The 15,505-nt window shown below is 41.8% G+C and overlaps 1 protein-coding gene across 2 annotated transcripts in view; it reads left to right on the top strand.

Moving 5' to 3' along the window:
* gmpr (guanosine monophosphate reductase) overlaps window positions 1-14,033 on the top strand; it is an 82,954-nt gene extending 68,921 nt beyond the window's left edge. For both annotated transcript variants that reach the window (XM_078241406.1, XM_078241416.1), the window contains one exon: window positions 12,440-14,033. In XM_078241406.1, the coding sequence (XP_078097532.1) occupies window positions 12,440-12,620 (181 nt within the window). In that variant the 3' untranslated portion in view covers window positions 12,621-14,033. The remainder of the gene's footprint in view (window positions 1-12,439) is intronic.
* Window positions 14,034-15,505: the final 1,472 nt, after the last annotated feature.

Below are 15,505 nucleotides of genomic sequence, written 5' to 3'. Positions count from 1 at the left end.
AGGTTTAATCTAAAAGTGTTAAACTCTGTTACATTCAGAAGACTGTGAAGTCCCTGATTGAAAGATTTGGGCTGTTTGAGGTTTGTGTAAAGCTTCGTAGGAACATTGCAGGAGGCTGAGAACAGAAAGGCCAGCATGAGAGCAAAGTGGAGAATTAAAATAACAGGCGACTGTACTGAGGTGTTCTGCAAAGGATTCACCTGGTCTGTGTTTGGTTTCCCCACTGCATTATCAGCAGTGAAACCGGTATACTAAATTGAAAAGTGTACAAGTGAATCCCTGTTTCCCTTGGAATGAGTGTTTGAGATTTTGAATGATGATGAGGGAGGAGGTAAAAGGACAGGTTGCATCTCCTGGGTTTTCATGGATAGGTGCTGTAGGAAAGTGGGGGTGGTGTTAGACCAGGATGTCACAGTGGGAATGGTCCCTTCGGAATGCTGAAAGGGGAGGGGAAGATGTGTTTGATGGTGGCATCACACTGCAGGGGACGATAATGGTGGAGGATTACCCATTGAATACAAAGGCTGGTGGGGTGAAAGATGAGGCTAAGGGGAATTCTACCATGGTTTTTAGAATAGTGCCATGCAATCTGTTATGTTCAATAGTGAGAGAAAATTAACATCTCACCCAAAGAGAGGATAACATTTACTCAATCTAGGGAAAAAAACTAGAGTCGAGATAGGAAGAAATCAATTCAAAGAGACATTAGGCAGGATTTTACAGCCTCGCTAGAGCCGAGACTTGAAAATCCCTCCCGAGGTCAATGGACATTCCTGTTGTCCGTCCCTCGTTCGCTCCGATTCTGTGGCGGGTAGGGTAGAGTTCTGGCGAATAGGTCGACCAAGAATCTACTGTCAATCAGAGGAATGAGGTGGAAGTGAGAGATTGAAGGTCAAGGGATTATGAGGTTGGAGGCCATGAAGAGGAGGAGAGAGGTCAGTGACGGTGCTGGAAATAATGACCTGATGTTTAATGGTGGGTTCTTGATCTGGAGGAAGTGTAAGAGAGTTGGTGTACAGCCTCTTACAGACACATCTTTTGTTCCTTGTCCAACGACCATTTCCTTTCACATCTGCCTTTTGCCATTTAATTTCTCCTGCCCTCCACCTTATTACAGACCTTCCCTCCAGTTCTTATCTTCCTCCCAACCTTTCACTTAGTTAACATTTCTCAGACATGATCAAACCTGAAAAACTGTCTCACCAGATGTTGCCAGGCCTGCAGATTATCTCCATCATTTTCTGTTTTTCTTATATGATTTTATTTTTAGAATTCTGTAAACAATCAGATTCCCAGCATTATTACAGTGCAGAAGGAGGCCATTCAGCCCCATGTGTCTGTGCCAGCCCTCCAAAAGAGCAATTTCCTTTGTGCCATTCCCCTGCCTTTCCTGTAACTCTGCGCATTCTTCCCCTTTGGATTATGATTCAATTGCCACTTGATGCTTTGATTGAATCTGCCCCCTCCACATTCTCAGGCAGTGCATTCCAGACCCTAACCACTGGCTGTGTGAAAGGTTTTTCCTCATGTCGCTTTTGCTTCCTCTGCCAATAATTTCAAATTTGTGCCCTCTCCTCCTTGATCCTTTCACCAATGGGAACAGTTTCTCCCTATCTAGTCTGTCCGGATCCCTCGTGATTTTGAATACTTCTATCAAATCTCCACTCCATCTTTTCTCCAAGGAAAACAGTCCTAACTTCTCCAATCTGTTTTCATAACTGCAGTTCCTCATCCCTGGAACCATTCTCATGAATCTTATCTCTATTCTTTCTCCAAAACAAAGTCTATTTAATCCTTTTTTTTGATGTGGTTACACACGTGGAAGTGTTCTATCACCATAACTATCACTGCCTGTTGGTGCTACAAGAGACTGGCCAATGTAGGCATTGTGGTTGGCTCATATCATAACCTATAAAACCCAAACCTGGCATCGCCCAAACACGGCAACCTGATTTCTGCTCATCAACCATAGCACGGCCCCACATCATGGGCTTGATTCTCATTGTTAAAGCAAAGTGGTAAATCCTGGAAATGTTCAGCAGCATCATCTGTGGAGAAACAAACCACGTTAGTTGATGTTTCAGGTTAGGACCCTCAGTCCCTGAGGTGTGGGCCAACTGACTTTGTTTCCCACAAATGCTGCCTGATGTGCTGACCTTCAAGTGTATAGAATGTTCCAAAAAGCAATATCCAAAAAACTGGAATCAGCAAAAGGCAAAATACTGCTGATGAAGGGAATCTCAAACAAAAACAGACAATGGTGGGAATTTAACAATATCCTGTTTCAGGTAGCTCAGGAGAACCATCTACACTAAGCATTAGTCACCCATCATAATGACATCTTCAACATAAATGCCATTGATGCTAAATTAGTAACAATATTGTGCTCTGGGCTGGTAACACTGGCAGCTAGATTGAAGCTGACCGAATTACTTGCTGCTTAAGAGGACACCTAGGATGTTACCAGCCTCAGCTGATTGCAAACACAGCTTCGACATGTGATTTTTAACCGACTGCACAACTAGATCTAATGACACCAATTGAGATAAATGGATTTGATTACATGGACAGGATTGCAAGGCGGCCAAGGTTGGCAAAGAAATATTTATAGTATAAAACACAAATTACCTAGCAGAAATAGAGGGTAGCCAATGAGGCTGATAAGAATGAGAAATATAAAATATTTAGTCTCAGTAGATAAAAAGTGCGAGACAAATTTAAAGGCTTGAAAGCTGACAAGTCCCCAGGCGTTTGATGATCTACATCCCAGGAATCTAAAAAGGGTAGCTGCAGAGATTGTGGCTATGGCTTTCCAAAATGGTCTAGAATGTTCTGAACAGATTGGAAGGTAGCAAATGTATCATGGCAACATAAGAAAGGAGGAAGAGAGAAATCAGTAAACCATGGGATAGTTTTCGTTGGGAAAATGTTGGAGTTTATCAGGAAGGTAGTTTTAACAATGCAGTTGGAAAATCATGGTGCGATCTTTATGAAAGGGAAATTGTGTTTGATAAATTTAATAAAGGTTTTGAGGATGTAACTGGAAAGGTAGATAAAGGGGAGAGAGTGGATGTAGTATACTTAATTTCCAAAAGGCATTCAATATGGTGCCACACAAGGTTAATATACAACATGCGGGCTCAAGGAGTTGGGGGTTAATATACTAATTTGGATAGACAATTGGTTAACAAACAGGGCATTTTCAAGTTTATAACAAATGAAGCACCTCAAGGATCAGTGTTGGGATTTCAGATATTTTCGATCTTAAATATTTACAATTTTATACTGATGACTTAGAAGAAACCAAGGTTAATGTAGCCAAAATAAAAATAGAAAACGCTGGAAAAATTCAGCAGGTCTGGCAGCATCTGTGGAGAGAGGAACAGAGTTAATGTCTCGAGGAGAAATGGGATGGATTTCATACTGTTTAAGAGGGGGTGGAGCAGGTGGACAAAAATAGGCTGAGTTTTTCCAGCATTTTCTATTTTTATTTCACTTTTCTAGCATCTGCAGTATTTTGCTTTGGCTAGGATCAAGTGTAGTATGGATAGGATGCTGCGCTTGGTTGAGGTCATTAGGTTACATTTAAGCTTCATTTGAAGCAATTTTTTTAAGTGGCATCTCGGCCTTTTGGCTAAGATGCAAATGAGATCAAGCCTTGGAGGAGGAGAGTCTGCACCTACTCCAATCAGTTTGGCTCATGTAGATCAGGCCCAAGACAGGGGTTGCATACCCTGTCTTGTCAGCTTGGATCGGAAATGTCTCAACTTGTTGAGACTCTGAATTGGACTTGATTTGATTGAATTGGAATAAAACAAAATTTTGCTTGTATAGTAATATATCTAAGCCTGCTGACAAAGAGTTAGTTTGAAAGGTAAACTTATGAAGGGGACATAGAGAACCTGCAAAGAGATATAGACAGATTAAGGAGTGGAAAATTAGTAAAATGCTTCATCCTTTCTCGGCCTTTTGGCTGGGATCAAGTGTGGTGTGAAGAGGATGCTGCGCTTGGTTGAGGCCATTGGGTTGCGTTTGGGCTTCATTTTCATATGAAGCAATTTTTGGGGGCGGCGTCTCGGCCTTTTGGCTGGGATGCAGGTGGGATCGGGCCTTGGTGGAGGAGGCCTCCCCCTCCTCCAATCGGCTTGGCTCGTGTAGATCGGGCCCAAGACAGTTGTGAAGGCCCTGTCTTGTCAGCTTGGATCGGAAATGTCTCAACTTGTTGAGACTCTGAATTGGACTTGAATTGATTGAATTGGAAAAGTATTTTAAAAAATGCTTCATCCTTTCCCTTTTGGCTAAGATCAAGTGTAGTATGGGTTGCCTGCGCTTGGTCGAGGTCATTGGGTCACATTTAAGCTTCATTTTCATATGAAGCAATTTTTAAAAGCGGCATCTCGGCCTTTTGGCTAAGATGCAAATGAGATCAAGCCTTGGGGGCGGAGACGTCTGCCTACTCCAATCAGCTTGGCTCATGTAGATCAGGCCCAGGACAGGGTAAAGGGTCGCATACCCTGTCTTGTCAACTTGGATCGGAAATGTCTCAACTTGTTGAGACTCTGAATTGGACTTGATTTGATTGAATTGGAAAAGTATAAAAGAAAATGTCTCTGAGAGAAAAGGAGATGGCGGATCCTGTCGGATGGTTCCCTGAGCAGACTGTCAGTGTCATTTGGCAGAATGCCTCATCACCAGAACTCTCAAACAAGCACCAAGACCTGGCTTGGCTGGTGGTGAGAAGGGCACTCCTCGTCAGATCCTTTATGCACGCCCGAGGTCTCAACCTCACCGCACGCTGCCCTCGAAGCGGCTGTGGGGGTGATGAGACAGTCGCACACCTCCTTGTGGAATGTGCCTTTGCAAAGAAGGTCTGGAGTGAGATGCAGTGGTATTTGTCGCGGTTCGTCCCGAGCAGCTCGGTGACGCAGGACTCTGTGCTCTACGGGCTGTTTCTGGGGACGCACACCGAGACAAATATCAACCGCTGCTGGAGGGTCATCAACTCGGTGAAGGACGCACTTTGGTCCGCCCGAAACTTGCTGATCTTCCAGCTGAAAGAATTGTCCTCGACCGAGTGTTGCAGATTGGCACATTCCAAGGTCCAGGACAACATGCTCAGGGACGCGCTCAAGCTTGGGGCAGCCGTCGCAAAGGCACAATGGGGAAAGGCCACCGTGTAAAGCATCTCAACCTAGGCAGACCGAGGGCCCGGTAACTGCAGAATACCCTCGGCCTGTGTAACTGTGTGCCAACCTGAAAAATAACGGCACACAGTAAACTCTGATGTATGTACATAGTTTTAAGTAATGAAATGTAATGAATGTAATGTTTTGTAAATAAGCACTGTATTGTACTGTAAAAATGATTTTTTTTTGCACTGTTTGTAACTTTTGGATCTGTCGTTTTGCAATGTTTTATTTGAGAGTTTTTTTTGAAGTAGATAAAGTAGAAATTTTAAAAAAATGTCTCGGCCTTTTGGCTAAGATCAAGTGTAGTTATGCAGATGCTGCACTTGGTCGTGGCCATTGGGTTGCATTTAAGCTTCATTTTCATACGAAGCAATTTTTAAAAGCGGCATCTCGGCCTTTTGGCTAAGATGCAAATGAGATCAAGCATTGGAGGCGGAGACGTCCGCCTACTCCAATCAGCTTGGCTCATGTAGATCAGGCCCAAGGCAGGGTAAAGGGTCGCATACCCTGTCTTGTCAGCTTGGATCGGAAATGTCTCAACTTGTTGAGACTCTGAATTGGACTTGATTTGATTGAATTGGAAAAGTATTTTTAAAAATGTCTCAGCCTTTTGGCTAAGATCAAGTGTAGTATGGATAGGATGCTGCACTTGGTTGAGGTCATTAGATTACATTTAAGCTTCATTTTCACATGAAGCAATTTTTGAAAGCAGCATCTCAGCCTTTTGGCTAAGATGCAAATGAGATCAAGCCTTGGAGGAGAAAGACCTGCGCCTACTCCAATCAGCTTGGCTCATGTAGATCAGGCCCAAGACAGGTGTGAAGGCCCTGTCGTCAGCTTGGATCGGAAATGTCTCAACTTGTTGAGACTCTGAACTGGACTTGATTTGATTGAATTGGAAAAGTATAAAAAAAATGTGGGCAAGTGTGAAGCTATTCACTTTGGTTATAAGAATAGAAAAGCAGAATATTTTTGAAAAACGTGAAACTTGTAAATATTGATGTTCAGAGGGACTTGGGTATATTCGTACAAGGGACAGAAAGTTAGCATGCAGATTCAACAAGCAATTAGGAAGGCAAATTGCATGCTGGCCTTTGCAATTGAATTGGCGAATAAGGATAAAGAAGTCTTGCTACAAGTATACTGGAGTACAATGTACAGTTTTGGTCACCACATCTAAGGAAGGATATACTTGCCCCGGAGGCATTACAGCAAAGATTCAATAGATTGCTTCCAAGCATGAGAGGGGTATCCTATGATGAGAAGCTGAGTAAATTGGGCCTATGCTCAGAGCTGTCACTGGAACATACAATATTATGAAAGGGCTTGACAAGGCAGACTCTGAGGCTGTTTTCCCTGGCTGGAAATGCAGAACACAGGGGACACAGTCTGAGGAAGAGGAGAAATTTCTTCACTCAGAGGGTTGTGAATCTTTAGAGATCCTACTCTGAGAATTGTGGGTGCTTCATCATCGAGTACATTCGGGGCTAAAATTGATCGATTTCGGGGTGTCAGAATTCAGGTAGATGAGAATGGGCAGGAAAATGGAATTGAAGCTCAAAATCAGTCATGATCATATTGAATGGCAGAGCAGGCTCGATGGGCTGTATGGTCTATTTCTGCTCCTAAATGGCATCAGTCTTTTATTTGCGAGCTTCTGTATACATTGGTGTCATGTTTCTGCTAGTTACATTAGTGAAATTAGCCAAACTAGTGCAAAAAGATCACAATTTAAAATAAGAGTTACACGCTAAACCACTTTAGCTCATGTTATCAGTGATCTTTTATACTAGTTCAAAAAATAATTTTTCATGATGTTGGCAGACCCTATCCTTACAACTGGCCACAAGCTAACTCAAAATAATTGGAGTCGGTGTTCTGCTACCAATATGTGTCTGCTCGGAAGGGATCGTCAATTGTGCTCTGTTGCACCGAAACCAACAGTGCAATGCATTTAACGTAACTCACACATCAGTGCAACAATAGTTAAATCTATTTGCACACTCTTCCTCACTCACTACATTAAAACGTGCATTAATGAATTAAAACTAGCCCATATCAGTCAGATCATTGTCATTAAACCAACAAATATAGGGCACATGGAGTTAAGAAGTTTGGAGAAAGAGAGAGAAATATGTATTCTTACATTTAGATCTTCAGTCTTTGTAGGGAAAACAAAAGTCAATGGCTTTAACAGGCATCAGTTCAGATACCCTGTTTCTGATCATCACTCTGACTGTCATTTACTCTGCCCTGCTGTGCTCATTCCTAGGAAATATAACACTTGGGACCATGCTCATTATTTTGGGTGTAAAATGGAAGTGCAACTTCAAGTAAGAAAGGAGCAAAATTTCAAGTGTATTTTGGGTTCAATTTCCCAATTGTGCCCGAAGCAGAAATGAGACTCCTTTTGTTCCTCACTTCTGCAGTGCCGCTGAAATTTTTGCAGAATTCTGCAGTCTCTGGACTATTTTTGAGGGTACCACCCTCCATCGGAGAGATACTTTGAGTTTCTCTCAGACTTGCCACTAATCTTCACAGAATTGTATGCTCATTCTTTCAATTTGATACTATCTTTAACTTTAGTTAGCCACAGGTGGTGTCCCCTACCCTGAAGAGTTTTTTTCTCTCACTGGAATGTATCTTTGCTGAGTGTTATATTACTCTCCTTAAACATCTACCACTGCATTTTTACTGACCTATCCTTTAACCTAATTTCCTAGTTCACGTTAGTCAGACATAGCTATGTCTTCATACCCTCATAATTGCTCTTACTTAAGTTTAAAACATTGGTCTTAGACCCACTTTTCTCTCCCTCAAAATTCAATCATGTTAGTAAAGACACTCCTGAGTAGCAATGATCCTATGAGATGATTAATTAATTCTGCCTCATTGTACATTACGAGATCTAAAGGGCACGGTAGCACAGTGGTTAGCACTGCTGCTTCACAGCTCCAGGGTCCTGGGTTCGATTCCCGGCTCGGGTCACTGTCTGTGTGGAGTTTGCACATTCTCCTCGTGTCTGCGTGGGTTTCCTCCGGGTGCTCCGGTTTCCTCCCACAGGCCAAAGATGTGCGGGTTAGGTTGATTGGCCAGGTTAAAAATTGCCCCTTAGAGTCCTGGGATGCGTAGGTTAGAGGGATTAGCGGGTAAATATGTGGGGATAGGTAGGGCCTGGGTGGGATTGTGGTCGGTGCAGACTCGATGGGCCGAATGGCCTCCTTCTGCACTGTAGGGTTTCTAAAATAGCCTGCTTGTTGGTTGGCTCTGGAACATGTTGCTGTAAGAAATTGCCCTGAAAACTCTGAACTCACCTTCCACATTACTTTTGCCAATCTATGTATTGATTAAAATCAGCCATGATTATTACCATACCTTTCTCACAAGCGCAGATTTTTTATTTCCATCTATCCCATCCTACTGTGTGGTTACTATTAGGGGGCCTATAAACTGCTCCCACAAGTGACTTCCTACCTTTACAGTTTCTTATCTTTACCTAAATTGATTCTATAGCTTGATCTCCAGAACTCAGGTCATTTCTCTCGTCACCCATGAACAATGTAATTATGTGTGTGTCATGTATATTTCTTACCTAGGGAGAGAAAAGTTCAATTTTAAACAGCCCCATAGTGAAGTCTTTTTACTTTTATAAAAAGAAATGTTGGTTTATTCCATATTTTTGTGGCAGTTACTTAAAAGATAAAGATACTAACACATACGCAGGGTTCAGTTACAAATTAGGATAAAATACTTTAAAACAAATCAAGTTTTGGTGTAGGCCTCATGTTTTGAAGTTGGGGTGCGCCGTTGTCTGAAGTGAAGATCTTGAGGTGTAGTGTTGCCTCTGCAGCGGCATAGGCTTCCACTGTCAAATTACCAAATGTTGCTTGAACAGGCGAGTTTAGTAGATGGAATCAGGGTTTACAGTGAGAAGGTTTCTTCTGGTTCTGCAGGTGTGACATTTTCAAATTGCCTAGTTACTTAGAGCAGAAACCGCGGCTGTTTCTAGATGTCTTTCTCTGTCTCTCCTTGGATTGAACCTTCTTCAAGATGGTTGTGTGTGGTAAAAGTAGGGAAAAGTCCCAAGACATTCTATAGGTATATCAATGGGAAGAGGATAACCAGGGAAAGAGTAGGGACCGAGAGGACAACCAGTGGGTGGAGCCAGAGGACATTGGTAGAGTGTTGAATGAATACTTCACATCTGTCTTCACCCAAGAGAATGAGGACATTGAATGGAATTCAGGGGGAGAGATTGTGAGGTTCATGAGCAAATTGACATTGGGAAGGACAAGGTATTGGAGGTGTTGGCAGCCTTCAAAATGAATAAGTCTCCAGGTCCAGATGAATTGTGCCCTAGGCTGCTGTGGGAGGCAAGGGAGGAGATTGTAGGGGTTCTAACCCAAATTTTCAATTTCTCTCTGGCCACAGGGAAAGTGCTAGATGACTGGAGAACAGCTAACGTGATTCTGCTATTTAAGCAAGGTTGTAGAAATAACCCAGACCAGTGAATCTCATGTCAGTGGTAAGGAAACTATTAGAGAAACTTCTGAAAGAGAGCATCTATCTCCAGTTGGAGAGGCAAAGCTTGATCAGGGATAGTCAGCATGGCTTCGTCAGAGGGAGGTCATACCTAACAAATTTGATTGAATTTTTTGAGGTGACCAGGTATGTAGACAGGGGTAGTGCAGTCGATGTAGATTATATGGATTTCAGCAAAGCCTTTGCCAAGGTCCCATGTGGGAGACGTGTAAAGAAAGTAAATTCACATGGGATGCAGGGTAATTTGATAAAGTGGATTCAAAATTGGCTTAATTGTAGGAGACAGAGGGTGATGTCAAAAAGCTGCTTTAGTGACTGGAAGCCAGTGTCCAGTGGCGTACCACAGGGATCTGTGTTGGACCCCCTATTATTCGTCATTTATATAAATGACATTGATGACCATGTGGGGGGTAGGATTAGCAAATTTGCAGATTACAAAGATTGGACGGGTGGTTAACAGTGAGGCGGAGGGTCTTGGGCTACAAGAAGATATAGACGAATGGTCAAATGGGCAGATAAGTGGCAGATGGAATTTAATCCTGAAAAGTGTGAGGTGATACACATTGGAATGAGTAATTTGAAAAGAAAGTACTCCATGAATGGTAGGACACTAGGAAGTTCTGTGGAACAAAGGGATCTTGGCGTGTTTGTCCACAGATCTCTGAAAGCAGAAGGGCATGTTGGTAGGGTGGTAATAAAGGCATATGGGACACTTGCCTTTATCAATCGAGTACAGATTACAAAAGCAGGGAAGTCATGTTGGAGTTGTATAGAACTTTGGCGAGGCCACAGTGAGAGTACTGTGTGCAGTTCTGGTCTCCACATTATCGGAAGGATGTGATTGCATTGAAGGGGGTGCAGAGGAGATTCACCAGGATGGTGCCTGGGATGGAACATTTAAGTTATGAAGTGAGGTTGCATAGGCTTGGGTTGTTTTCGTTGGAGCAGGGAAGACTGCTGGGCAACCTGATCAAGGTGTGCAAGATTATGAGAGACATGGACAGAGTGGATAAGGAACAGCTGTTCCCCTTAGTTGAAGAGTCAATCATGAGGGGACATAGGTTCAAGTTTTAGGGGGGATGTGAGGAAAAACCTTTTATACCCAGAGGGTGGTGACGGTCTGGAATGCGCTGTCTGGGAGGCTGGTGGAGGCATGTTGCCTCACATCCTTCAAAAGATATCTGGATGAGCACTTGGCAGATCATGGCATTCAGGGCTATGGGCCAAGTGCTGGCAGATGGGATTAGGCGCGAGTTCAGGTCGGTGTGGACTCGATGGGCAGAAGGGCCTCTTCTGCACTGTATGATTCTATATGGTATGTCATTGCCTGTCTTTTTCAATGCTTTTTGTAGGTAAGCCAAGATGGCTGTTGTTATAATGCACTTATTCAAAATGTCAAGTCATCTCCCAAATAAGATACCAACACTTTAAACAACTCTTCTCCTACCTGTGGTTCTCAGCTTTTATCTTGACCAGGGCACAATTTACATCCTTACAATGAGGTGTCAATAAAACTCCTATTTACTGAACAAGACCACAGTGAACCATAATTAAAGAATAGTCTTTTGTTCTCTCGGAATCCACAATTCTGTCCAGTAGCTGGGAGCTATTTTTAAAACACTCTTCAAACTCAGTCCAAGTTTTTTAAAAAACATGTAACCTTTTAAACAGTTTTCTAAAAATGTATAATATCATAACTGCACACCATAACAATACTAGAGCCACTCTTTCTCTAAACAATAGAACATTCAGTTTCCTTCTCCCCTTCTGTCTCCTTCCCTCTGAGACACTCTGAAGCTAACTGCAGCTACCCCTGAGATGAGTTAACTCATTCATAATTGGCCATCACATCCAGGAATTTCTGGTTTGTATGGGAGAGCTTTATCCACTGGGACTTTTACATAATGGTTAACTTGATGAACTTGGATACATTAGCTAGTGAGGGAAATGGAGTAAATGGGCAGAACTTAATCCAGCCCATCACAGTGGAAATAATGTCAGCTGGGCCCACTGAATTGTGTGGGAGGTGGCTCGTGAGTCTGCCAGTGGCAGGAAAACCTCCTTCAACTAAACTGGAGAGCAGAATGCACTTAACTTGCCGGTTCATGGTGAAATATCAATTAGACTCATTGATGAGCCACTTACAAGTTATCCCTGAACCCACCGGAATTTAGTGGCGGCACAGGGATTAAATGCGAGTTGCATAGCTCTCCTGTGCCTCCTGAAGGCCACCAAGTTCTCCTGGAAATTGCTTGATTGCATCTGCAGTGAGGGAAGAGCTTTACGCAATTTTCTTGAGGCTGATTGCAGATTCTGTTCTGTTGCCTTCCCCCACATTAGCATTATTAGTGGTTGAAAGGGGTAGTGCAGGCAGTTACACTGTCCGGTAGATGTGGCAAGGAAATACAGGTCAGACCATCTATCTTTTCTCTCCCTTTCACGTGATGAGAGGCCACACGACACCAGGTTATAGTCCAACAGCTTTATCTGAAATTACAAGCTTTCAGAGCACTGCTCCTTCGTCAGGTGAAGTGAGCATGAATTGACAAAGCAGCAATGCTCCAAAAGCTTGTGATTTCAAAATAAAGCTGTTGGACTATAACCTGATGTCGTGTGACCTCTCATCTTGCTCCAGCCCAACACCGACATCTCCACTTCCTTTCACATGTAAGCTCTTACCTAACAATGTTCATTTGTTTTCCATTCAGGGCTTCAGAAGGTAGAACAGTGGAGGTTCCATACAGAGGAGATGTGGAGAATACAATCCTTGACATTTTAGGGGGATTACGCTCTACCTGCACCTATGTGGGAGCCGCTAAACTAAAGGAACTCAGCAGGAGGACAACATTTATCCGAGTAACACAGCAGTCTAACCAGATGTTTTCTTAGCCTGGGCTCTCATGGCAAATTAAACTGCAGAGTTCCATTTCTGCAGTGATGTCTCATGCAAAAGCTTGCGTGTACTTCAATGTAATTTTCATTTTTGCATCCTGCAATAATATTTTGCTGTTTATTTGGTTTGAAGCTTTTAAAAAAAAAATTGGACCCATTGTCTGTAGGATCTTGTGAGGTTTGCAATGTTTTCTCTTTCTGTACAGTGAAAAATATTCTTTTGCTGTGAAGCACTGAAGATAACACCTCAAAGTGAAAAACCAATAATTGCTTCAACCAAATTCTTTTCAGGTATTAAAAATTGGGGCATGTCTGCCTAGCATAAAAACCTCACAATCACTGCTCAGGGGTATACAATTATGAATGTTATAAAACTTTAATGTAAGTTATTTGAAGTATTTTTAATTATACAATACTGCTTAAAAAACTGTATATTGTCTGAGGATGTGGAATGAAAAATTAAATACTTAAAACAAATGGTTCATTTGAGCTCCCTCATAGAACATAGAACATTACAGCGCAGAACAGGCCCTTCGGCCCACGATGTTGCACCGACCAGTTAAAAAAAAAAACTGTGACCCTCCAACCTAAACCAATTTCTTTTCGTCCATGAACCTATCTACGGATCTCTTAAACGCCCCCAAACTAGGCGCATTTACTACTGATGCTGGCAGTAGTGATATTACATGTGATATTACATGATATTACATGATATTACATATTACATGTAATAGTGATATTACAGGAATGGAATTGACCAGATCTATGTGCCAATTTTAATCTTTTTTGAATTGATACTATTTCTTTTTGTATTTCAAGATACATCACATTGCTTAATTTTGTTTTGAAATACGTTTTTAAGCAGTAAATTATGAAAGTAGAAACTAACTGTGTAGTTCATTTCAATTCCTATTATTAACCCTTTGGTGGTATAGTGAATTCTTTCACTGAAATTGGGCAAGTAAAACTGACTGGTTTTACCATGCAGGAAATGGGTTAGCCACATGATTTCCATTTGTAATAGCTAAATTTTGATCTGTTTTTAGCGTTAATCTGGATTAAGCAGCTAAATATTCAAATCATATAGCGACTACTTAATAAGGTTTGATTATATTTAGCGTTGCAAGCAAATCAACCCGCATAACAAGTGAAAAGTCATTTTAAAAATTCCAGAACGTTGATCATATACAACTTATAGAAATAGGTGACAAAGATGCTTAAACTTTATGCATAGTTGTATCTCTTTTTAAAAACAGCTTCAAGTCAGCAGGATCCAGATAATGGCCTAAATGACCAAAGGAATATAGAAATGTACAGGACAGAAATGATCACTGTTTCATCTTGTTAACTTGTGTTGAGCAAATAGATCATATGGTATTTTCATACACCACCATTAAATTTTGAACCAAATACTTACCTGTCGTGAATTTTTCAGTACAATCAGCCCCCACATTTTTTCTCGACAGTCATTATCTGCATTCACAACTTTCTACTTAAAGCAGATAAAATGAAATCTTCTTTTCATCCACCTTCATCTAGAATCGTTGACTTTTAAACATGCTGACATTTAATTGTCTGATAAGTTAACAGTATCCCATACTTAAGTACAATCAATCCTGAACCTACACTTTACCTGTGTCAACGTTCTCAGCTTCTGCAACCTCTTCTTCTAATCTGGGTGCCTGGGCACAATTGTCTATTAGTTGGTATTAAGTCCAGTCATAAATGATCCAGACCAGGTAAATGTATAGGGTAGTTTAAACAATCTATATATTAACCAGTATAAACACTGTAGCATCAGCTCCCAAAGTTATACTCAGGCGAGAATCATGGCTCAATTGGTAGCACTCATGTTTAATGAGTCATAGACTGTGGGCTCAAATAACACTTCAGCAGAAATTTTAGTCTTCAGTTCAGTACTGAGGAAGCGTTGCAATGTAATTTTTTATATTTGCTCTTGGGATGCGAGTGTCATAGATCTTATTGTTTATTGATCTTACCTACTTAGAACCATAGAATCTATACATACAGTGCAGAAAGAGGTCATTCAGCCCATCGAGTCTACACTGGCTCCAAAAGAGCATCCCACCATCCCCTCCACCCTATCCCTGTAACCTTGCACATTGTGGGACTGAGAGAAGAAACTCATGCAAACACAGGGAAAATGTGCAAATTCTACAGAGTCATCCAAGGCCGGAATTGAGGTCCCTGGCACTGTTTCATCTTGTTAACTTGTGTTGAGCACTTGTCTGGAGACACTTGTCTGGAGACAATACACATCTTTTTAGCCTGTCTTGATGCTCTCTCCACTCCCATTGTTTTGTTTCTTAAAGACTGGATTAGTTGTAAGTATTCGCATTCCAACCATTATTCATGTAAATTGAGTCTGTGTCTTATAAGTTCTGTTTGTGAACAGAATTCCCACTCACCTGAAGAAGGGGCTCAGAGCCTCGAAAGCTTGTGTGGCTTTTGCTACCAAATAAACCTGTTGGACTTTAACCTGGTGTTGTTAAACTTCTTACTGTGAGGCAGCAGTGCTAACTACTGCGCTGCACTCGAGAAAGTGGTGGTAAATCTTCCTGGATCACAGCTGTCCATATAGCTTCGGTACATTCACAGTGCTTTAGTTCTGTGGTGGTTTGATGCAGCTGAATGACTTGCAATGCTGTTTCACAAAACACTTAAGAGTCATATACAAGCCAAAAGGGGTTCCTCCCTTCGGGGAAATGGGTTTTTACAACAAATCTAGATTCATAATTATTAATAAGTCTAGCATGCTATTCTGATTGTATTAATTGATTCCACCAGCTGCTGTGGTGAGATTTGAACACGTTTCTGAAGCATTAGTTCAGACCTCTGGATAACTAGTAACCTTACAATAC

This window comes from Mustelus asterias, chromosome 2 (assembly GCF_964213995.1).
Source record: "Mustelus asterias chromosome 2, sMusAst1.hap1.1, whole genome shotgun sequence".
NCBI lineage: Eukaryota > Metazoa > Chordata > Chondrichthyes > Carcharhiniformes > Triakidae > Mustelus > Mustelus asterias.
Note: the sequence above shows the minus strand (reverse complement) of the source record. Positions and strands in the feature narration are given on the sequence as shown.